Consider the following 25,000-nt stretch of genomic DNA (forward strand, 5'->3'; position numbering starts at 1 on the left):
ATAACACACACTTATTCACATATTATTAACAACACATATATTAAAATAACATAGATAGTATTCAAAATATTATTATATATCTACATACACTCATATATTCCTATTACTAACATATTTTTGCATTACATACACATATATATAATATAAAACATATTACATACATATTTACTATTATACATACATATAACATATTTTCTATTATTACATTTACATATTTTATTACTATATTATATAATTATCATACACACACACAAAAAATCATACAACCCACTAACAAATACCATACTAATACATTATCACAATACATAATATCTATACACATACACATCTATATAAACTATATACATTCCAAAACAAAATTAAAATGAAAACAGATGTCATGAAAACAACTTCAACTCTGTAAAACAGGATATGTTAAAATCAACCTATATACTAGTATTAAATAGTAAACAGAGTAAACCATGCTAGCAAATAAATAATTCTATGCAAAAAATTAGCAATGCCACAAATGGTTTGCTGTTAAACCATCGAAAAATATATATATTAAATATCAACTGAGCATTAGCTATTACTATAAACAACTATGGAATATGCTAGAGCAAATGTAAATAATAATGTTGAAACAAAATAAATAAAAAACATTAAAAAAATTAAAAAATCAAAAAAATTTTATTTTAAAATTTTTTTTATCAAAGTATTTAAAATAACATAAATTTTTTAAAAAAGTTAAAATTTATTTTTTTTTAAATTAAAAATTTGTAATTAAAATAATAATAAAAAATGAAGTTATATTAAAGTTTTCTAAAATAATAAAAATTAAATAAGTATTTTTAATAAATTTTAAATTTCATTAAATTTAATGTTTTAAAAAAAAATTGTGGGAATATAATAAAAAAATGTTTTAAAATTAATAATATAAAATAAATTTCTAAAAAAATATTTATTTTTTTTCCTTTAATATTAGTTTATAATTTGATATGTTAAAAAAATTTTAATTTTATTGTTTTAATAAAATTGAATAAATTAAATAATGTTTTTTAAAAAAATCATAAAGTAAACATTTATAAAAATAAAAATAAATTAAATCTTAAATTAAAATAATTAAAATTTTAAAATAATTTTTAAACAAATTTTTAAAATGGTATAATAATTAATAACTAAAACAAATATAAAGTTAATAAAAAAAAAAATAAAAAACAAACATATAAAAATATTAAATTCATCATTAAAATAAATATAAATATGTTCTTAAAATATAATTTAAAGAAAAAGTGAAAAAAAAAAAGAAAAGGGGTTTTTCCAAAAAATTTTTTATTGGGTTTTGTTTGAATAAATTTTTGTTTTGTTTTCTCATAAATTTATTGGGTTAATGGTTTTAATGTTTTATAATTTTTTTTTTTTAAAAAATTTTTTAAAATTTTTTGGGTTTTTAATAAAAATTTTTTTAATTTAAGAAAGAATAAATAGCCAGTGAAATCATGCTGGGAGCAGACCAATGTAAATAATTCTATGCAAAAAAATTTAGCCAATGCCACAAATGTAGGTTTGAATGTTTTAAACCTATCGAAAAAATATATATATTAAATATCAACCTATGAGCATTAGCTATTACTAGCAAATAACCAGTGGAATCATGCTAGGAGCAGACCAATGTAAACAATTCAATGCTGAAAATTAGCCAATGCCACAAATGCAAGCTCGAGTGTTCATTGACCAATAAACACCCCAGTGAGGAGTGTGGCACCTAATCAAAGAAGAATTTTCGGGCACGTTATTATTAATTCTGATCTAAAAGAATATCTACTTAATCTAATAATTACTTCAAAACATAAATTTTCTGCAAAGAACTAGCCAGTGCCACAATTGTAGGTTTGAGTGTTTTAAACCTATCAGAAAATGTATATTCTGCAAGACTAAGGTAATTCAATCAAGGAAAAAGAGATAGTGGTGACTGCGGAGCTTCCTGAGTATTAGGATAGGTGTGCTGCGCTAGTAGCTCGCATGGTCACTGTACAAGTATCTCTTGTGAAGTTCTAAATGTGAATTACCTGGTGAAATTCTAAGTGTTCATAAACGAAGAAGTGGTTGGAAAGTATTATATATCAGGAGTAAGCAAAAAGACTTGTTTCTATATCTAATAATAACTCCTAAAAATAAATCTAAAAATAATAGTGCAGTCAGTCCTTGCTAGTACCTATTAGTTTATAGGTCTGGCATACTGCGCACGTAGTTCGTGCGGTAACTGTGTACGCTGCTAAGTTATAATACCTGGTCAGACTCTAAATGTTCTCTAAAGGAGTACGTTTGTCCCAGAAGCAAAAAGACTCGTTTCTACTAGGTAACGAGGTACCTATCTGCTACTAAAACAGTAAAAAATAAAAATGAAATCTTAAGAAATGTAGACCAATAACAAAATGATTAAAATATTATGCTTTAGGGGACCAGTAATATGTATACATGACCAGTGTGCTGTTAAGTAAAATCTTCTTAAAAACTCTACAAGTATAATGTGACACACTAAAGAGAGAGACAGCCAGAGGCACAGTGATCAAAGAGAGCCAGAGGCACAGTGATCAAACATATGAGTACAATCAGTAGCCTGTGTGTGTTCATCACAGTTTTAAGCACACAACATGGACAATCATAAAAATGGGAGTGTTTCTCTCTACTCGGACACAGTGACCTCAGGAGTTAGTACATGCAGAGATAGGTGGTGACACACCTATAAAGAAGGAGACGTATAGGAAGGTGCCGTCCCAAAATTATTTAAAAACTCCATCATTGTTAACTGTCCATTTAGCAATTTTGACACTCAGAATACTGAAGTCCTCTTGTATTACTCTAGTACTTATATGAGGCAACCCTTAATGCAGTAACAACTGCAATACATCATAACAAATCTCATTTTTTTTTTTTAAAGACAATCCTAGTAGACTCGTTTTTGACTCCCCATACAGGGAATCTGTAATGCAATCAGATGGATTAAGACAAGAGTCTTACCTGCTGCAAGTGAAGCAATTCAATGCTATCTGTATGCAAATCAATGGAAGGGTTGATCGCACAAACCATAAAAGCCGCTTCCATCTTACGTGTGCACTTCAAACAAGAACCCTTTAGGTATAGCCAACTCTGCAGAAAAAAAAAAAAAAAGAAAAAGAAAATACGATTTCCAGAAATACAACTGCTACTGAACTTAAAACCGAAGGAAAAAGGTATATTTGTTACTACCAATGCAAAACAAAATACACAAACTTGCCAAACAATGAGCCCAACTGCACCTTGACAGAAACATTACATTGCACTATTGTACTTCTGGTACATTTACTCATTCAAATCACTTCAATTTCAACACCCCAAGTGTGAAACAGTAACAAAACGCAGTAACTGTTCTACTTTGAATAACCACCATTTTCAGCTGTTTGATATGACAAAGTATGATGCCTCTGTATATTCTATGAACATGACAATGTCCCAAACATTTATTACTAGCCAATATGACTACCCCAAGCCATTAACTTTAGAATACATTATCTTTTGAGCAGTTATAATGTCTGTAAAGGTAAATATTAAAAGCCCTTTTTTTGGGGAGGGGCTTCCTAAAATAACTTTAAATCTGATATCATTTAACACTTCATATCAGCAGGCCTAAAAAAGTACAGTTGTGTACACTTACCATAAATGTAGATGCTTGAGTGTATTCACTGTTGCAGTCATCACACTTGGGTTATCTGCCTGCAGGTAGACCTCAGTCGGCCCAAATACCAGAGTCTTAGTATTTCTGCGTCGGATGCGGTCGCTTCTTCCATGACGTCAGAGGTATAAAAACAGGCAGCAGACACCATTACATCAGTTTTTCTTGCCCCAAATGTCAGGAGCCCCCAAATAGGGACCTAGTATATGGTATGGAAACCACCACCAATAAAAAGTAAATACCAATACCATTAGGAATAGCCATAGAGAGGAGAGAGAGAGAGAAAGATGGAGAAAAACAGGGGGCTTGGAGGGAGTGAAACCAAGACTGCAACAGTGAATACACGAGCATCTACATTTATGGTAAGTGTACACAACTGTACTATTTTCTTTGTGTTTCACTGTTGTAGTCATCACATTTGGGTTGATTCCCAAAGCTGAGGAAGGGTGGATGCAGTCAAGAAGAGTTAGGGCTGGCTAGTAGGCCCTGCAAGACTGCTGTAGCAAATCCTGCCCTGGATTTGGAAAAGATAGGCAAGTGGTAATGCTTGGTGAAGGTGTGTACAGAACTCCAGGTTGCAGCTTCCAGAATGTCCCTGATGGGGACTCCCCTGAGAAATGCTGTAAAGGTAGAAGTAGCCCTAAGGTAATGTGCTCTGACCCCTTTAGGGGGTGCTTGTAGCAGAAATGGATGCAGTGTGCTACCCATTTGGAAATAGTTTGCTTTGAAATGGCCTTGCCCTATGCCCCTGTTGCAAAGTTGACTAGCAGCTGGTCAGATTTTCTGAAAGGCTTAGTCCTATCAAGGTAGAACCTGAGCAGTCTGTGCACATCCAAAGAGGGCAGGATCCTTTCCCCTTTATTCCAAGGGTTAGGGAAGAAGATTGACAAATGGATGGATTGGTTTAGAGCCACACTGGACACCACCTTGGGCATAAAGAACGGGTTAGTCCTGTGGGAAACCCTGTCAGCATTAAAGATGATAAAAGGTTCCACAGCCATCAGTGCCTGTAGCTCAGACACTCTTTTAGCTGAAATGATGGCTAGAAGCAAGGGTGTTTTCCAAGAGAAAAATTTTAACTCTGTTGAAGCAGCAGGTTCATAAGGGGGAAGCGTAAGCTTTTCCAGAACAAAGTTAAGGTCCCAAGCAGGGGAGGTGCTCTCCTTGGGAGCCTTAAGTTGTTAGCCGCTCTCAGGAACTGTTTGATGAGAGGGTGAGAAAACAGAGGTGGCTCAGTATTGTAATGAGCCGAAATGGTGGAGGCATGAATCTTAATGGAGAAGGATAGGCCTCTGGAGTAGCTCTGCCAGGTAACCCAGGATTAGAGGTAAGGAGGGCACAGCTGTGTCTTTTCCTTTAGACTGAATCCAAGAACAATATCTTTTCCACTTTTCAGCATAGGATTTCTTAGTACTTGGCCTTCTGGCTTCAAGAATGACGTTCAGCACCTGTTTACCTAGGGTTGCTGGTGGATTATTCAAGGAATAAGCCAGGCTGCAAGATTTAGAGTTTGTAATTATGGGTGCAAAATCTGTCCCTCCTGCTGTGACAGCAGGGTAGGGGTCTGGTGTAGGTGCCAGGGTGGCACCGTTGTCAGGCTGTGCAGGAGTGGGTACCAGTGCTGGCATGGCCAGTTCAGGGCAATCAAAAATGTTCTTGGCCTAAGGGGAAAGGCATAGATTGAGAGGTTTTCCCATTGAAAGGATAGGGCATCCATTTTCCAGGCCCTGCTGTGAGGGTTCCCGGTGCAGAATTTGCTTAACTGGCGGTTGTGGGGGGTGGCAAAGAGATCCACCTCCGGGGTCCCCTACCTCTGGATCAGGAGGTTGAAGGTGCTGGGCTATTTCCACTCGTGTGGGTCTAGGCGTTTTCTGCTCAAGTCGTCTGCCAGTGAATTTTGTTTGCGTGGCAGAAATTGAGCTTGTAGACCGACTTGGTTGTCCAAAGCTGTGCTCCAGAGTCATGGCTAACCTGCAGAGTGGGCAATAATGGGTTTCCCCTGTTTATGTACCACACAAAGTACAGTTGTGTACACTTACTAAAAATGTAGATGTTAGAGTGTATTCACTGTTGCAGTCATCACATTTGGGTTTTCTGCCTGCAAGGAGCCCTCAAGCTGGCCTGAATACCAGAGTCTTGGGATTTCTGCATCTGATGCTGTTGCTTCTTCCACGACATCAGGTTGTCAGGGGTATAAAACATGCAGCCTATGCCATTACATCAGTTTTTCTTGCCCCAGATGTCAGGTGCCCCCAAAATATGAAGCAATTGTATGGTGTGAAACACCCCCAGCAAAAAGCAAATACACACAGTAGAAGATATGCCAAACCAAAAAGGACAGTTGAAAGCAAAGACCATCAAGGGGCTGGAGGGACTGTAACCAGGACTGCAACAGTGAATACACTCGAACATCTACATTTATGGTAAGTGCACACAACTGTACTAAGTTCTTCATGTTTCACTGTTGCAGTCATCACATTTGGGTTGATTCCCAAAGCTAAGGAAGGATGGAGGTAGATTAAGAAGCATTAGACCTGGCAATCAGGCCCTGTAAGACTGCTGTGGCAAATCCAGTTCTGGATTTAGAAACAATAGGCAAGTGGTAATGCTTGATGAAAGTGTGTACAGAGCTCCAGGATGTCCCTGGTAGGACTCCTCTGAGAAATGCAGTAGAGGTAGATGTAGCCCTAGTGGAATGTGTTCTTCTCCCCTGTGGGGTAGGTTTTCCATGGTGCTTGTAGCAGAATGGATGCAGTGTGCTATCCATTTAGATATGGTTTGCTTTGAAATGGCCTTCCCCTCTTCCCCTGCAGCAAAGCTGACTAGCAGCTGGTCAGATTTTCTGAGAGGCTTAAGTCCTGTCCAAATAGAATCTAAGCTGCCTGTGCATGTCTAAAGAAAACAGTATCCTTTCCCCTTTATTTTGCAGATTAGGGAAAAAGAGTAGGTAAATAAATGGACTGATTTAAAGCCACACTAGACACCACCTTGGGCATAAAAGATGGGTTAGTCCTGAGGGAAACCCTGCCTGCATGGAAGATAATGAAGGGTTCCACTGCCATAAGGGCCTGCAGCTCAGACATTCTTCTTGCTGAAGTGATGTTTTCCACGAGAGGAATTTCAACTCTACTGTAGCAGCCAGTTCAAAGGGGGGAAGAGTAAGTTTTTCCAATACAAAGTTAAGGTCCCAGGCTGGAGTGGGAGCTCTCCTGTGGGGGGTTCTTACATTTTTGGCTCCTCTTAAAGGAACTATTTTACCAGAGGATGAGAGAAGATGGGGGAGGGGCTCAGTATTATAATGAGCTGAGATGGCAGAGGCATGAATCTTAATTGAAGAGAAGGATAGGCCCTTGTAGAGCACTTCTGTTAAGTAATCTAGTATATGAGGAAAGCTGGGCACAGTTGTGGTCATCCCTTGAGACTGGCTCCAGGAACAGCATCTTTTCCACTTTTCTGAATAGGATTTTCTAGTACTAGGCCTCCTTGCCTCAAGAATGACATCCAGCACCTGCTTACTGAGGGTTGCTAGAGGTGAGTTCAGGGGATTAGCCAGGCTGGAAGGTTCAGGGTCTGAAGCAGAGGGTGCAGAATTTGGACCCCCCTGCTGGGACAGCAGGGAATGGGTCTGAGGCAAGTGCCATGGTTGTAGCACTGCCAGACTGTGCAAAAGAGAGGATACCAGTGCTGGCGTGGCCAGTCTGGTGTAATCAGGATTCTCCTTGGCTTGCCCTGTTTGATCTTTAGTAGAAACTTCGAGAGGAGAGGCGGGGGGGGGGGCATAGACTGAGAGGCTTTCCCAGGAAAAGGACAGGGCATCCACCTTCCAAGCTTTGCTGTGGGGAGTTCTGGTGCAGTATTTGTTGAATTGATAGTTCTGAGGGGAATCAAACAGGTCCACCTCTGGTGTCCCCCCCATCTGTTCCCCAAACATTTGAATATTTTGGGTTCCAGTTTCCATTCATTGGGTCCATGAGATTTCTGCTTAAGTAGTCTGCCAGTGAATTTAGTTTACCTGGCAGGAATTGAGCTTGTAGGTGCACTTGGCTGCTCAGGGCCGTGCTCCACAGAGCCATGGCGAGTCTGCAGAGTGGGTAGGAATGTGTTCCCCCTGCTTGTTTATGTACCACATAACTGTGGTGTTGTCTGTCTTTACCAATAGTTGTCCTAGAAGAATAAGGTCTTTGAAAGCTGTCAGAGCATTCTGTACAGCTAGCATTTCTTTTTGATTGGTATGCAGGTGCATTTGCTTTGGGTTCCATTTGCCCTGAATGCACTGCCCTGACATGTGAGCCCCCCATGCATAGTCTGATGTGTCCGTTATTAAGCTTTGTGTGGCAGGGGGTAGAAAGAAAGAGTCCCTTGTTGTGGTTGCAGACCTCTGCTCACCAAAGGAACTCTGCCCTTAGACATGGCATGATTATTGTTTCCAGGTCCTGAAAATGTTGACACCATAGACTTTTTAGATACCACTCATGTTTCCTCATATGCAGTCTTGCATATGGGATTAACAGAATGCAAGAGGCCATGAACCACAGAGCTTGTAGTATTTTCCTTGCAGCTGGGTTTTGGTGGCCAGTAGGTTGAAGTAAGTTGTCAAATCAATTTCTCTGGAGTAAGGAATGCCATCTTGGAAGTTGTGTTCAAGCTTGCTCCCAAGTATACAATCTGTTGGCAGGGTACTAGGTGTGATTTCTTTTTGTTGATTGTGTATCCCAGTGAAGTTAGAAGTCTTTTTACAAATGCCAGGTGCTGTAGTAGCAAGTCCTGACTTTCTGCCTGAATCAGGCAATCGTCCAAGTATGGGTAATCTGAATACTTCTCTGCCTGCAAAAAGCAATGACTGGAGCTAGGCACTTTGTGAATACCCTGGGAGCAGTAGATAAGCCAAAGGGAAGTGCAGAGAACTGATAGTGCATAGAGCCTGCCATGAAGCAAAGGTATTTCCTGCAAGATTCCCTTATTGGGATGTGCAGGTAAGCTTCGTTTAAGTCTAGGATTGCCAGCTAAGCATCTTTGGCTAGCATAGGAAGCAGCTCTTGGAGAGTTAGCATTTTGAATTTTGGAACCACCAGAAAGGTGCTGAGAATAGATAAATCCAGGATAGGACGGCCAGGAGTTTTCTTTTCTGGGAACCAGGAACAGTCTTGAATAAAAGCCTTGTCCCCTTTGTTCCGATGGGACAGGCTGAATAGCCTTGATGCTGAGGAGACAAAGTACTTGCTTTTGGGCCTCTGCCCACTGGTTTGGTGGGAGGTCTGGCCATCCACTGAGGGTTGGGAGTGAGTGGAAGTGGAATCTGTATCCTAGGGAAACAATGTTTAAAACCCATTTGTCTTGGGTAATGTATTCCCAGATATTTGCATGCAGGGCGAGTTTTCCTCCTAAAGGTGCAAATACTTGAGCAAGGCTTGGGGGAGTTAAGGATAAATCATTGTGCAAGTCTACCATAGGGGGTTGGCTTACTACTCGCTGTTTTGGAAGTGGGAGCACCCCACTGCTTAGAACTGTGCATAAGCAGAGACTGAAGTCTCGGGGGTCTGCTGTCCCTGGGTTTGGACTGAGAAGGCCTGGAAGGGACTGGAAAGGACCAGTTCTTTGAAGACCAAGGCCTACTGAATCTAGATGGCTGTACTTGTAAGAAATCTTTAACAGTTTGCATAGATTTAGCTTTCTCCTCCATCCTTTTTAGAACTTCTGCTTTATTGCCAAATAGGTGCTCTTGGGTTAAGGGTGCAGCCAGTAATTTTGCTTCGACATGATCTGGCAAGGTTTGTTCAAGACAAAACATGCCTTCTAAGAAAAAAGACCCAGTGACAGCAGCCCTACAAGATGCTTAAGCATCAAAACCACACTGCAATGTATGTTTACCAACTTGGTCAGCAGAATGCATTAACTCTTATAAATCTTCTACACAGACAGGAATCAACATAATTTTCTGTTTAATTATCCCCATAATATGCTGATGATACTTTAACATATGAAACTGGCAATTTAAAGCCCTAATTAGTAGCAGAGGTGTATACCTTCTTACCCCATCTGTCTAAAGCCCTAGAATCCCTGTCAAAAAGGGTAGGATTCTTGGCAGTAGTAGCCTTAATGCCTTTTGGTCCATGGGAAACTGTCTCTGGATCCATAGTAGGATTCATGAAAAGGAATTTGAGAGAGTCAGGTACTCTATAGTACCAGTCAGGTTTCCCAGGAGCTGGAGGCGAAGTATCTGGGGTAAGGCTGGATTCAAGAAAACATCCTCTACAATCTCCAGAACCAGAGGGATAGCTTGAGGCCTGTGCTGAGGCAGGTCTAAAAATTCCCCGAGTCTCTTTTTGGACAGAGTAGTCCTGGCTTTCCCAGCAGAAATGCTCCCCAAGGGTATGCAGGGTTTCACCAAAAGAAAAATCTTTTGGAGGGGAAGCAGAGGGAATGGAATCCTCTGCATCAGAATTCTCATAGGTAGATAAGGGTATGTCCTAGTAGTCAGAAGGAACAGAGATGATATATTCCTGATCAGAAGGAAAACTAGTTCTAGGTCTCTGAGGGGGAAGGCTGGCTTCCCTAATTAGTAGTAAGGTCTTCAGTCATTCTAATCATTTGTTTTTGAGGCCTGTGGGCCTGAGACAGTGCTTTGGTCATTGGTTTCCTAGGCTTAGTGCGAATTTTAGGCCTGAAAAATTCAGGATTTTTGGCTTGAAACGAAGTCATCTGTTTAATATGAAAATCGGTAGGCCTGAATACATCCTCAGAAGGCAGTGCCTGCCCAGCGGCTCCGGACAACATCCAAGGTAGATGCATCCGCAGGTTCCATAGTCAAAGAAGCATCTCGCAGCATACCATACTCCAAATGGGTCTCAGTAGAGGCCTGCAAATCTGCAGAAGTGGGCATCAGGGGCTGCAAAGGCGTCTGAGTACCGGCGGACTGGCGACTAGCTTAACGGAAGCGTCATCGGCAGTTTTTGACCTATGCGGTCTCGGTCTTTATCCTTACTTTTTTTGGAAGATCAGTAGTCGGATGGCTTACCGAAGCCATTTTGGAATACGGAGAGCTAGAGTGAAAGAATTTAGCAACAAAAATAGCCAGACGACAAATGGTTCGGGTGTTAAACAAGGCACAAAACCGACAGCGAGGGACGTCGTGGTCTGGGCCTAAACAGGTGACGCAGTAAGAATGGAAATCTCAGAGGCATTTGCTTTCCACAGGCGTCATGGAAGAAGCGACAGCATCCGACACAGAAATACTAAGACACTGGTATTTGGGCCGACTGAGGGCTACCTGCAGGCAGATAACCCAAGTGTGATGACTGCAACAGTGAAACACGAAGAATTTCTTATGGTCCAAGGCAAGCAGCAGTGCTATACTTGCTACACCACAGGCTCATGGGTAGAAAATGACCAAGACCACAGCAACAATGTGGTTCACAGCATCAGTAAGTGGCACAAGTTCAGAGACCTGCTTGGGTGAAAACACAAGTTGGTAGTATGAATCCAACAGTTCCCAATCTCATTTTTTAAAAATACAAAAGAACACTAGTGCACTGTGCCATCTTTGTGTCACTAATACTAAGCAATTTATAAGGTGGTATTTTCAAAATTCTACACTATAGAAGGCACGGGAAAGGCCCCTCTTCATGCAAAGCACCCCAGACCTAGCTGACATATACAGTACAGACTTGAACAGCTTTAAAATCAACTAATATTAATTACTGCTCAGTACACTGCTCTAAAGCACTAAAACAAATTAAAATATTTCTAAAATTAGGATGAACAAAATGCTGTCCCTTACTAGTAAAAAAGCATACATGGCCTAAGCACAAATAAAACTATAAATAAAATGCATCAACCTAAACATAGCAGTCACATTAAGATGTCACTTGAAAGAAATACATTGGCTTGATGCATCATTAACCTTTAATGAATATACAGACAAAATTACTAGTAAAGCTCTCTCTCAACTAAAATTATGATACAGCATCACATCTTATTTCACCTTCTGCCTGAAGAGCCACAGCTAGAAATGTTCTACATCCCCAGCTTGAATAAGGGCTATGCTTACTGCTCTGCATACTTAGACCGAAAAATGCCAAATCTCAAATCTGTAGATTTACACTACTGGCAGATCCACTTGTAAATCACCACTTTACTTCAGGATACCAATTGGCTGCCAGCACCTACTAGGGCCATCTTAATTTTAGATACACTGCTTGTTGAGATGTTAAAAGTAAGCTAATGAGCCCCTCCCCCCAAAGATAAAACTATAATTTATGGATCATTACACTCAGCAGTAACCAAAATTTCAACCTTTCTCTGAAGTACCCTCTCTCCAGTACAGCTGTAGAAGAAAAAAGCCTTCTCCAGGCTGGACCCAGCCATTTGGAACCACCATCTTAGTGAAGATGAAAACCAACATGCCTTGGATACTTTTCAAGACTTGCTCAACAAATACAACCTCAAGGAGTCCACTGCACCTGCTTGCACAGTAATGCTTAACTTTCAGGCTGTCTGTAGAACAAAGAATAATGATGCATCCTGTAGCAATCATGTACATATGTATACAAGTTTAATTTAAAATTACTGCACATTTCTACTTAAACTTGCCTTACATTCAAGATTAATGCTGCTGTGCTGTCTTAAGGCTCAGCTTCATACACCTTTAACTCTATGCTTATGCTGTTCAGCAAGCCTTATATTCAATGTTTATGTTCTGCTCTTTGAGCCAGATCATGGCAAAAAAGGTCAACAAGCCAATCCTTCAGCTGTAAACAAAGCACCACTTCTTTACACTGCATCACATTTTTTTCTCTCTTGAATAAACTACTCCTAAATTAATGATCCTGTCACTTGAATTGATACTTGTGGTATAAGCTACACACACCCTTGCAAGCACTGACTTGCACATTGATTGCAACCACCAACCTACAGGACAAATAATCCTGAGCAATTGGTGAGGACCTGCAACCACAGCATCCTCGATGTTCTCAATCAAATCACCCCTTACTCTATGATATGTTGTCCACATTAGTCCCACTAGACCTACGGTCTATTTTCATGGGAGATGTGATGTACTATTCATACTGCGAGAAAATGTCATGGCACAAGGACATTCTCCTGGTCTTTTCAGCAGAGGATTCTGGGCAGCACTCAGTTCGGAGCAGAGAAGAGGAAAATCCTAAGCTTGAGCGAGTAATGGAGGAGGAGATGCTGTCACCGGGAAAACTGCTGTTGTGTTAAGAACTTACCATAAATGGATCTGAGTAGATTCACTGCTGTAATCTTCTCACTGAAGATGCCTATCTACAGGTAGCCCTGTTCCACAGGGCTTCCACTAAGGACCTCCTACCAGGATGCAGGGATATCAGTGGTACAACAGTTGCATCAGCTGATGCCATCTTCTGATATTTTTGCCTGAGCAAATGCCAGGCAGAAGACTTTGGTGTCAAAGCCCCAGTGGACTAAATGGGGCAGTCCTGCATGCCCCAGGTTCACACCAGGGGACCCCAATCTACTGCTCTAGGAAAATTACACAGGTAAGGGGGGAGGCTGCAAGAAAAAAGAGAACATGCATAAAACAGACTAGGGTGCCACTCCAACCCATACAGCAAACAGCTGGCCATTAAAGGTGGGTAGGAGGAAGGGCATATGTACGGTCATAGTGAACCTACTTGAGCAAATACATTTATGGTAATTCTTAACACAACTGTACTATGTTTATCATAGTATTGACTGTTGCAGTAATCACATCTGGGAAGAGTTCCAAAGCACAGCACTTTACTGGTGGAGAAAAGGAATTGGGAGCAGACCCCGAAGGACAGCAGAGACATATCCTGCCCTGGCTACTCTTCAAGTGGTAGTGTTTACAGGGTGTGTGAACAGACTACTAGGTTGCTGCTTTAAAAATACCTTCTGTAGTAAACATTCCCGGGGGAAGGCTGTGCTGGTTGACAAAGTGGGTCCCGACTCCTGACATGCCCTGGAGCAGCTTTATCGTGAGCTAAACAAAAGGAAATGCAGTGAGTAAGCCATTTTGAAATGGTTTGTTTACTGGTTCTCTTTTTCCGTTTTGCATAGAAGACAAACAGCGGATTAGACTTCCTGAATTTTTTTCTGTTCTGTGTAAATAAAATCTCCATTGTTTGTATACATAAAGAAAAAGAAAAGAAGGATCTTTTATTCCTATGTACTGAGACTTAGGAAAGAAAATTGGTAAATGAAAGACTTAAAGGGACAGCTCAAAGACCACCTTAGGGACGAAAGAAGGACTGGTATGGAGAGATACACAGCCTTGATGAAAGGTTAGCTAGTTTTCTTTAATACCATAAAAAGCAGTGTCTTCAAAGACGGACACTGGAGAGTAGTTAAAGCAACTGGTTCAAAAGAGACTAGAATCAAATTTTCTAAATTACAGTTATGATTCCATTGTGGAGGAATCTGTTTCTTGGCAGTCTAAAGCGGTGGACCCCTTTCAGAAACTGTTAACAAAATCTAGAGAACAAGGGTGTACTTCTGAGCTGTAAAGTAGTAAAATGTAAAAGCTAAAGCAGTTGCACTCTAAAACCACAGTCACTTTCACCTTCTTTGGTGAAAGGTTCCTGGACTGGGAAAAATAGAGGGAGAATGTTTTCCATTTAACTACATAAAAGTTTTCCTTGTACTTTGTTTCCTAGTCTCCCTCACAATTGTTTCCTAGTCTCCCTCACAATTCTTTCCATGCCCCCAGAATATGTGCACCTACATGGAATTAATGTAAAATCATCCAAGCTGCTGGCCTTAAGGAAGGAAAAGCTCAATTAATTCAAGAGGTCTGCATTCTGAGGCAGCATTTTCCATTTGCCGGACTGTTCAGTCGAGGGAGCCAGTGCTGCCTTGGCTAAAAATGAGCCATTCAATTTTCTTCCTTTATTACGAATAGTATTCTGGGGTAGTATGGACACTGGACAGGAAATGTGCAAGGGGGCCTGTTCAATTTCAGGGAGAAGGCCTCTATTTTCTATGCTTCTGGGGCTGCTATTCTGTAGCAGAACAGTCTCAGCCATCTGACAAGATAAGCGGCAAACAAGTTTACTTCTGATAAACCCCATAACCTGGACAAATAAAAACACATCCCTATTTAGATTCCATTCATGGTGGTCTGTCTGCTAGAGATCTGCTCAGTATGTATTCCAGAAAATTTTGGAGAGAGGGAATACAGATCACACTCAAAGTCATGTCTGTCTAGGATGCTCAATCTCAGGCTTCTGTAGCCAGCCTGCACAGCAGGTATGGGTATGTTCCTCCTTGCTTGTTCATACACTTGAAGACTCACTCCTTTAAATGTACGAGAAATGGTCTTTAGAGCTAGAATGACCAAGTTTGCTTTCTCATCTTCTTGCCCTCCCAGGTTCTCTTAGCTCAAAAAGCTCCCAGCTACACTCCCCCCACACTAGGTCTAAGCAATATGTGGTGAAGGTAATTTGTTGCCTGGGATGCTGTGAAGTGTACCCCGGTTTCCGAATGCATGGTGGTGTTCACTTGACTCCTGGGAGGAGCAGGGTATTTGTGTTTAAAGCAGGAGTATGTTGGCATCGCATGTTTCTAAAGTAACACTGAAGCTTACTCACAAGCTGGCAGAGTGGCACTAACACAGTGCAGGACGTACTGCCAAATAACAGCCAGAAAAACCCTCTTAATGAAATCTACTTTTGCTGCAATTTTTTTGAAAGTATAGTGTCAGATGAGCCACTATGTGCTTTGGGAGAGAAAGCTCTGTTGACGGTGATGTCTAGATGGGCCCCTAAGAAGAAGACTAGGTACTTACAGTGCATCTAAGTTCTGCTTGATTGTGGTATCCAAATTCCTGTAGAAATTCATAAGTGAATTTTCAGACTCGTGTCTGCTCTGTATTAATTCGCTAGGATGAGGAGGATCATCTAGTGGGGTTAAGCTTTGATGCCGGTTGTCCTCTAAGAGGTAATAACTGTAGCCAGGGATTTTGCAAAACGTCCGTCTGCTATAGACAAGAGAAAATGCAAGGACCTGAATTGGAAATACCGCCCTACTTCAGATCTAATGAACTTTCTGTGAACCCCATCAATCAGGTTATGAAGGTGTGGTGTGTGCCCTTTAGGTCCAGAGTGACCACAATATCCTAAAGCGGAAGGAGTGCTATCAGGCTCCGAAGGTTAAAATTATGAATTCTGGCACTGAAACCTCTTCAAATAGGACAGCTCTTGGATGCATCTCTCTCCATATGCCTTCTTCCTTTATGGAAACAGAAAAAGCCTTGTACAGAATCACTGTCCTTCCTCTCCGGCTGGAACACTTTCTATTGTCTCAGACTTTATCATTTTCTCTTAAGGACTGTAGTTATGAAGGCCTACTGATCCCCTCAGACTGGTGGAACGCCTTGGAACTGTGGAATATTGGAGTCTGTAGCATTTCTGAAGAAATTGATTGGCACCCACTGCTCAAGTAATGCTTTTCCAGTTTTGGCAAGGAAAAAAAAAAAAAAAAAAAAAAAAAAAAAGCTATCCACCACACAACTTTAATACGGGGAAAGGGCAGTGGGGAAAGGAAGGACAGCCAGACAGTCTAAGTCCATCTTAGGGGTGGGAAGGTCTCACCCTGAAAACTTCTGGGCTTCAATTTAGACCTTGCACGGCATTCTAGTTTGAACTTGCCCCTTTTCTCTTTGCCAGGTCTATCACTGTTCTGTTTGGCATGTGAGAGCCATGTCTTAGCTGGGTAATTTCTGTACAACATAAGAATGCATCTAAAAATTATGCCTTTAAGACTGCAGTCTTGCGCCCCTTTTTCCTCCATTTTCTAGAAAACTCTTTCAGCAGTGGACCCAAATAGGTGATCCTTGCTCAAAGGAGCATTACAGAGCTCCGGCCACTGTGAGGAAGGGGCACTGCCCTCCAACACGTACGTCTCTGAATAACAGATCCTGCAGTGCTGCTCTGCATGATGCATCCACTACATCACAGGCATTTTTCCTGGAGTACGTGGCAACCTTGGAACAAAAGTCACAAAGCTCAAGCACCCCTGACTGAGATCCTTATCTTGTTTCCCCTGTATTAGCTCTCATCTTCTCTAAACAGGGACAGCTGAAAGGAAAGTAGGTCTGACTGGCAGTTCATGGCACTGAGGGAAAGGGTAGCAGACTTGCACATTTTTTCCCCAACTCTGTTGCGTACTCCACTCTTCCTGTCACTGGGAATTAGGTGCTTGGGTGCAGCAGAAGTTGCTTCCCTGTTGGAATTCAAGGGAGATATATAAAAGGATTTTTGGGAATCCTAGACTACAGAAATGGTCAGGTTTCCTAGGAGTTGGGGGCAGAGACTCTGGTTCTAAAGTTTCATCTGTGAATCTAGCACTGGAGGAACACCTACTGCTCTAGGGTCAGGCAGGCCCATGCAAGTAGTGTAACTTTGGTTCGGCCCCAATATTCTAACACCTGAAAAGCTTCTTCATTCCACAAAGGGCATCTCTAAAGAAGACATTCTTTGGTGGTGAATCAAAGGAAGGGTGTCCTCAGTGTCTGATTCATAAGTTTCAGATGAAAGAATCTAGCCTATATAAGCCAATTTATCCTGCCTTTGAATCATAGGACTCAGAATTCTTGGGTTAAGGTGCCACACTTATGGAAATTCATCTGTTTTCAACCATGACCTTTTATAAATCTGTTTTCTGCACACACAGTTGTTGGTTTTAACAAAAACTTGCCACAGAACTACTTTCAGAATCCAGCATTAGATAACAGACTATCAGAAAGTTCAAAAAAAAAAAATCTTATGGAGTGCTTATCTGCGTTCTGTTAGAAGGCCAACTCATGGACCAACAATGCTGTGGAACATGCAGCTATGCAACAATAAATGGAAAGAAAGATCTGAAGACGGTATTGACCAAAGAGTGGTAGTCACATGACTTTCCAACTCTGACTGAGGGAAAAAATATATACTTCCAAATGTCAGTGTAGAAATTCTCGGACACAATAATGGCGAGATTAGAGTAAGAAAAAAAAAGGTGAGAAAATGTTAAAAAAAAAAAAAGTAAACTGGCAATGACTTCTGCACATTGCGCAAATGAAAGGAGGAAAGCAAATCTGAAGACTAAGGCAAACATCTTTTTGTGTTCAAAAGAAAAGGAAGAGGTAAATGGAGATATAAAGGAAGTTGTTATGGTATTAGAGAGCAATACAGACCTGGTGAAAACAAATCAAGAGATTAGGAAAAGGAAGAGAATTAAAGACGCAAGTGTTTTTCTGTACGTGCCAAAATAAAAGAAAAAAGTTATTTGAGGAATACAAAAATATGGTATCTGTTACTGCAGCAAACTATTCAGACATTTAGAGGAAATGGCATGGAACTAAGAAAGAAATATATGTATGTGGAAATGATGGAAAGTTCTGAAAAGTGGTTGGGAAAATGACAATGAACTTCAAGAAAAAATGGAGGTAAGATTTCAACAAAAAATGGAGGTAAGATTTCAACAGACTAAAAATAAATAACTTGCTTGTAAGACAATGCATTCAATTTCCTCCTCTTCGACATTCTCACCAACACCCTCCACATATCCACACAACTAGCATCCCTAATACAGTACGCAGAGGACTCCACAATCATTTGCACTTCTGACAACATGGCACACCTCCAAAAAATTTAAAGTCCTCTCTCTTGATAATACAACTACTGAAGTCACCACTCATAGTAAAGATGGGGGATGATAATCTTGAATTTGACCTGCATATACAAAGTTGCTTATGAAAAACTAGGGATGCTTTATAGAGCCAAAAAGCATCTCACCAAAAAAACTAAAGCTACACCCGCTACTACACATCTCCCCTCACACTTCTTTAAGGTGGTTTCATCCTTACTAACCTTCAGGCATCAAAAAAAATCAAAACATAAGCAATGCTATAACAAAGTTTCAGCAAATACCCCTTTTCAGAACCCACCACTACACAGCACTAAAGCCTAAATTGGTTATAACTATCCAACAACTAATAATCCACAAAAGTGCAAATCACAAAACATATAAAGATGCCAGGCACCGATGCTCCCAATGTGGTAGAAACGGTTTATTAAATAAAAAAAATAGTAAAAGATAAGCACTTTCGTCTGACAATATTATTAGATTTCATCAGATAGATACGTCTGACAATATTATTAGATTTCATCAGATAGATACCTTTGATAAAATCATGTGATCAATTTATATTCACTACTGGTCACATGGCCTATTTAAGATACATTGCATCAATATGTTGTAGGTGTGATATATGGTGCAACAAAATAATCCAGTTACAACTGTGTGTATGGAATAAATACAGTAAGTATGAATAAGAATTACTCATACAATGGGAAATACAAGTTAAAATATTGACTGTAATGATGAATAGACCAAAATGTAGAATAATGAAAGATGAATTAACCAAAAAAGTCTTTCCTGAACTAAAAATGTTTTATAAGTTCTAGTAAATAAGCTTACTTTTTTGTAAGCTCTCATTTTTATTAAACTAGCAATAGATATATTATCATTAAAACCTGGTGGTTATGTGGCATGCAAACATATATCTGCCACCAGAGCTCCCGTTGTTCAAGGGCAAAGGTCCGGGGGATCCTCTCTTGGATTGCGTTCTACCTTCTCCAAAATAGTAAATGAGAACTTATGATTAATATTCTTCAATACGTGCTTGTATAATGCATTGGTAGTTTTTTTCTTTATTTCATACATATGCTCATACATTTCACTGCATCAGACTCTGGTTAGTTTTTCCAATGTAAAATTATATACACTACACCTTGTGCATGACAGTTATGACACCCCCTTACTTTAAATTTTCTTTCTGCCCACAGATATGGTATCATCATTTGTACACTGACACTGGATACATGAGACACACTTTGCCAGCTTATCCAGTACCCATTTTATTGTGACTATGGGTTATGTTATCAAAATAATTTTTGAAACTATTGCCCTGTTTACATATGAGCTTTGGTCTTGCTTCGAGTTTCTCATTAGAAATGAGCTATCATTTTTTTGTCAGAATGTTGGCAATATGATGTGGGCTGTCTATGCTGAAGGTAGTGATAAAGGAACATCTGATCTCAAAGATGGTTTGTTGAATATCTTCCATAATTATATTGTACGGTAAACTCAGTGAACTATTTGATTGTGCCACATTATTGGATGCTACCAAAAGGGGGGGGGGGTCCTATCCATGATATGTGTAATTTTATGCATGTCCAATAGCAGGGGTGTAGCTAGGATTTTCAAATTTGTACTCACAGCTCTCAAACTGCTACCCTCCCCAGCCAAGCTACGGCCATTCTCGTAATTCACGGTTCGCTCTTTTAGTGTCGATGAAGAGGCATTCGATGCAATGCCTCTTCAGTAATATAATATAAATTCACTCAAACTCGGTTCCTTGAATTGAAAATTAACCTGAAATGTCAGTTCTTTGAAAAATGTAGCATGGTAGTTGGGGTAGAGAATTTATGCTTTTGTTTTCTGTAACTAAGGTACAGGTTTTGAGCTTGAGTAAATTACTAACCACGTGCTACCACTAAGTAGGATGTTTCATTCACCCACACACCCCTACCTACCTCTTAGTGCAAGAAATATGGACAAAGCCTAAAATAAACAGGGACAGATATTAAATAATGCTCTCGTGAACTTAGAAAGTTGCTGGAATAACAGGATTTGTGCTAGTATGAGAAAGCTGCTAGAATAACAGGATTTGTGCTAGTATGAGTTTTTCTAAAGGACATGAAGTCTGAAACTCAAATGTCTGTCATTATTTAGCAACTTCAGCCTTCAATGATTTTCTAGAAAATCACAAAATTTATGAGGAACAGACAAAAAATGTGGCAAAATCTGGACATTCTGAAAAATTTGGACAGTTGAGAGGTATGCTACCTACCACACACACACACACACACACACACACACACACACACACACACACACACACACACACACACCTCTCAACCTCTTACAGCAACAAACTCATAAATAAAACTGAGGCAAAGGCCCAAAAATAAGGACATTTATTTTTTAAATAATGCTCTTATAAACATAGAAAGATAATAGAATAGTAGTAGGTCTTGCATTAGTACGAATTTTCTGAAAGGTATGAAATCTGAAACTCAAATGTCTACTATTATTTTCTAACTTCAGTCTTTAACGATTTGCCACTAATTTGCCAGAAAACCACAATTTTATGAAAAAATGGACCAAAAATGTGATGCAAAAATATAAAATTGCCAGACAATACAGCTGGAAACCTGTCAAAGAAGGGACACCATTTTAATATGAGCACAGTTAACTTAGAGCAGCTGACAAAATTAGAGAATCTACACGCATTTCTGAAATAAAAGTAATGTATAACTCGGATCATTACAGTTATTTATAAAAGTAAAGTAAACCCTCCATGTTTTCTTCCAAAATTGCTATTTTGCGGAGATACCTCTCAACCTCTTAATGCAGGAAATCTGGACAAGGCCAAATATATTGGGGAACATACAAACAGTACAAAAATTGACCTTGTATAAACTTAAGACAGTTGCTAGAATATCAGGTTTTGCTTTAGCATGCATTTTTCTGAAGATTATGACGTCTGAAACTTAGCGTCGGTCATTATTTAGTGACTTCATTCCTAAATGATTTGCCAGAAAAAGTTTTATTTTGCATTTTACAGCACAAACACCAATAAATATCTGCTAAACAAAGCAATGCAGTCTCACAATGAAACTAGACTTAGCATTAAAACTTCTCCGCCCTTGAAACTCACATTCATTGAAACCCACATTCAAAGAAAATACATTTTGCCAGTGGCAGATAAAGATTAACTTTGGGCTGTTTTCAAATCATAGGCCCCTTGCACATGAAACATACACATGCTCTTTGATACACCTTCCATCATAAAAGTCTACTCAAATTTCTACAGTCCACCAGTAGCAGTAAATATGCACAATCTCTGAACTAGTAAAAAAAATCCATCTACATAATTCCACATTAGAGAAATCTGTAACTAATGAAGAGGCTGCTGCTAGCAAACGACTTTATATTTCATGGTTTCATCTACAAATAATGTGCCTGTTGCCCTTGAGGAATAAATTGCCTATGTTGCATTAAAAACAATGATACACTAGTAACATTGCAATAGGGAATGGATGGTAAACTGATAACAGGTTCATAGTTACTACAAGATACTTTTGCCAAAACAGGCTACAGCATCCACCCCCCTTTACAACACAGTACAGTTTCAGCAATACATCTACTTACTGTGGGAGAAGAACCCACAGCCTTCTGCATCAAAAGCAAGTACATTACCTGTTGTGCTATTAACAGAACAAGCAAACTCTGCATCAGCAGCACTAAACTTAAGTTCCCCTGCAGCTCTCAGCTCCTTGTAAAATGTTGACACTCAGCTGCATCTCTGAACTTTGCAGCACAAGAAATCTGGAAAAAGCCAACATTTACTGGGGGGGGGGGACAAAAGCCCAAAAAACAGGTACACATTTTAAACATTGCTTGTATAATTTTGAAAAGTTGCTAGAATAAAATGTGGTGTTTATCACCATGTATGTCTTGAACCCAGAACCATATACACTATAGTCAGTGCAATATACCACTATGCTAAATCAGCAGCTTGAAAAACAGGAAGACAAACTTAATGGCCATCATTTAGATAGCTCTCAACCTCTTAACACAAAAAACCTGGACAAACAAAGCCGATAATGAGGGAATACAAATTCAGTTCTCACTTCACACCTTAGCACAAAAAACCTGGACAAACATCAAAAACGATAATGCGAGAAATACAACTTCAGTTCTCACCATAGCTCACAACCATTAGAAAAGCAAATCTGAACAAAGTTCAGAAATAGTGGTGGTTAGGGACTTTAGGCTGTTCTTACCCTGAAGCAAAGGTACAGGGTTTGAGCCTGAACACCTACACCCAGCAGGTGTATTATGTGGGGGCATTTTCAGACACACACACCTTCCATTTGTGAACTGCATGCCCCTTGCCTACACACACTTGTCTGCCTTCCTTCCATTTGTGAACTGCATGCCCCTTGCCTACACACACTTGTCTGCCTTACTTCCATTTGTGAACTGCATGCCCCTTGCCTACACACACTTGTCTTCCATTTTTGACCTGAATGCCCTGCCCCTTGCCTGTTGTAATGCAGTTACTTCAATTGTTGATTGCCTTCCTTCCATTTGTGAACTGCATGCCCCTTGCCTACACACACTTGTCTGCCTTCCTTCCATTTGTGAACTGCATGCCCCTTGCCTACACACACTTGTCTTCCATTTGTGAACTGAATGCCCTGCCGCTTGCCTGTTGTAATGCATTTACTTCAATTGTTGATTGCCTTCCTTCCATTTGTGACCTGAATCACACACACACCCCTTCCATTTGTGAACTGCATGCCCCTTGCCTACACACACTTGCCTTCCTTCCATTTGTGAACTGAATGCCCTGCCCCTTGCCTGTTGTAATGCATTTACTTCAATTGTCGATTGCCTTCCTTCCATTTGTGAACTGAATGCCCCTTGCCTGTCGTAATGCACTTACTTCAATTGTTGACTGCCTTCGCCTGTCGATAATTCATTTGCGAATGCCCGATTGTTTCCGATAATCCATTTACTTGCCAAACTACGCGAATGCGAATGCCTGATTGTTTCCTGCTCACCCTTGCCTTCCAATAATCCATTTGCTTGCCTTCCAACTCAGTGACTGTTTCCCGCTCGCAGCTAGCCAGCCGGACATGATGTGAGCTCACTTCCAACTGGCTGGTGTGCTCCTTAAAGGAGCCAACACCCTTTAAAATACGTACGTATTTTTTTTCTCCAAAAAAGCTACCCCCTTCTAAAAAAAGTTGTACTGAAATCAGTACAGTGCGTATGCCTCCCGACGTCCCTGTCCAATAGGTTAATTTTGGTTAACTCATCTTTTATTATACATGTTGGTCTATTCATCATTCCATTCAATATTTTAACTTGTATTTCACATTTCACGAGCAATTCTCATTCAGACTTTTATTTATTCCATACACACAATAGTAAGTGGATTATTTTGTTGCACCATGTATACAACATATTGGTACGATATACCTTTAGTCTTTAAATTTGTCATGTGATCGATTTATATTCACTACTTGTCACATGATTTTATCACATGTATATGATGAAATCTAATATATTCTCAAACAAAAACAATAATTTATGATCTTATTGATATAATAATCTGTTTCTACCAAGTTGGGAAGCATAGGTGCCTGGCGTCTTTATACCCCAACAACTAACATATACACAGCTTCTTACCATTTATACAATTATCCAGAATCCATCTGCTTGTCCAGCACTAAAGAACATTCTACACAACTATGTACCTTACGATCCAATGACCAAAAACTCCTGTCTGTCCACATACTTATTAAATCTGCTGGGCACTGTCTGTATTTCTGCCATGTTGCTCAGGCCTGGAACTCCTAATCTCTATCCATCAGGTCAATACCCTCCCTCCTATCCTTCAAAGCCATTCTGAAAGACTTCCTTACCAAAAGCTGTCTCAGTTCTTGCTCAACACCAGGATATACTGTATCCCTAAATGTGGACAAATACATATTCATATCTTACATTTTCTTACTCTTTCTTTACTCACTTCCTTACTTCTATCAATTTCTCTCCTCTGGATGTCTAACTATAATATACGCCTGCTTTTCTCTCACTTTGTATTGCAATTCCTGTTTGTATTTTACTAAACTTACCTTTAATTTCTCAATAAATGGGCTAAACTTTCTCTGTTAAATAGTCATATAACTTATATAGACTCTTAAGCAATATTTCCATTAAAACCTACTACTGCTACATGAACTGGACACGGTGTTCGAGGAAGGAAAGGTATACAGTGTACCAGAAGAGGATGGGTAATGGGTTTTACATGGTACTAGAGTGGAAGAAAGTAAACATTTTGTAGAAGCAACAAATTAATGGTTAAAAGAAAGGCTAAAAAAGATAAGGAAACAAATGGGTATGGTAAAATCTGGGAAAACACAGATTAAATGCAAACCAATAAAACTATGCAAAGTAGCAGTAAATAAAACTAAAATTTGAAGATATTACTAAAGGCCTGAAATGGTTATGGGAAAAAGTTTTGCAACGAGTACATGGGACTACAAAATATTACTAGAATAACTGCATGTGAGAAAATGAAAACTTTAAAATTTACAGCAGGTTTTGGGGAAGAAAGTTTTTAGATTTCTACAGGTGTAGAAAAACACATGGAGGAAAGCTGAATCACAGATAGGTTAACAATAAAAATGT

The 25,000-nt window shown here is 39.6% G+C and overlaps 1 protein-coding gene across 1 annotated transcript in view; it reads right to left on the reverse strand.

Moving 5' to 3' along the window:
* MEN1 (menin 1) overlaps positions 1–25,000 on the reverse strand; it is a 415,915-nt gene that overhangs the window by 335,861 nt on the left and 55,054 nt on the right. Inside the window, exon 4 of the mRNA XM_044060492.1 lies at positions 3,001–3,129. Within this exon, the coding sequence (XP_043916427.1) occupies positions 3,001–3,129 (129 nt within the window). The remainder of the gene's footprint in view (positions 1–3,000; positions 3,130–25,000) is intronic.

The sequence above is a fragment of the Protopterus annectens genome, chromosome 2.part0 (genome assembly GCF_019279795.1).
Source record: "Protopterus annectens isolate FY-2018-M chromosome 2.part0, PAN1.0, whole genome shotgun sequence".
Taxonomy (NCBI): domain Eukaryota; kingdom Metazoa; phylum Chordata; order Ceratodontiformes; family Protopteridae; genus Protopterus; species Protopterus annectens.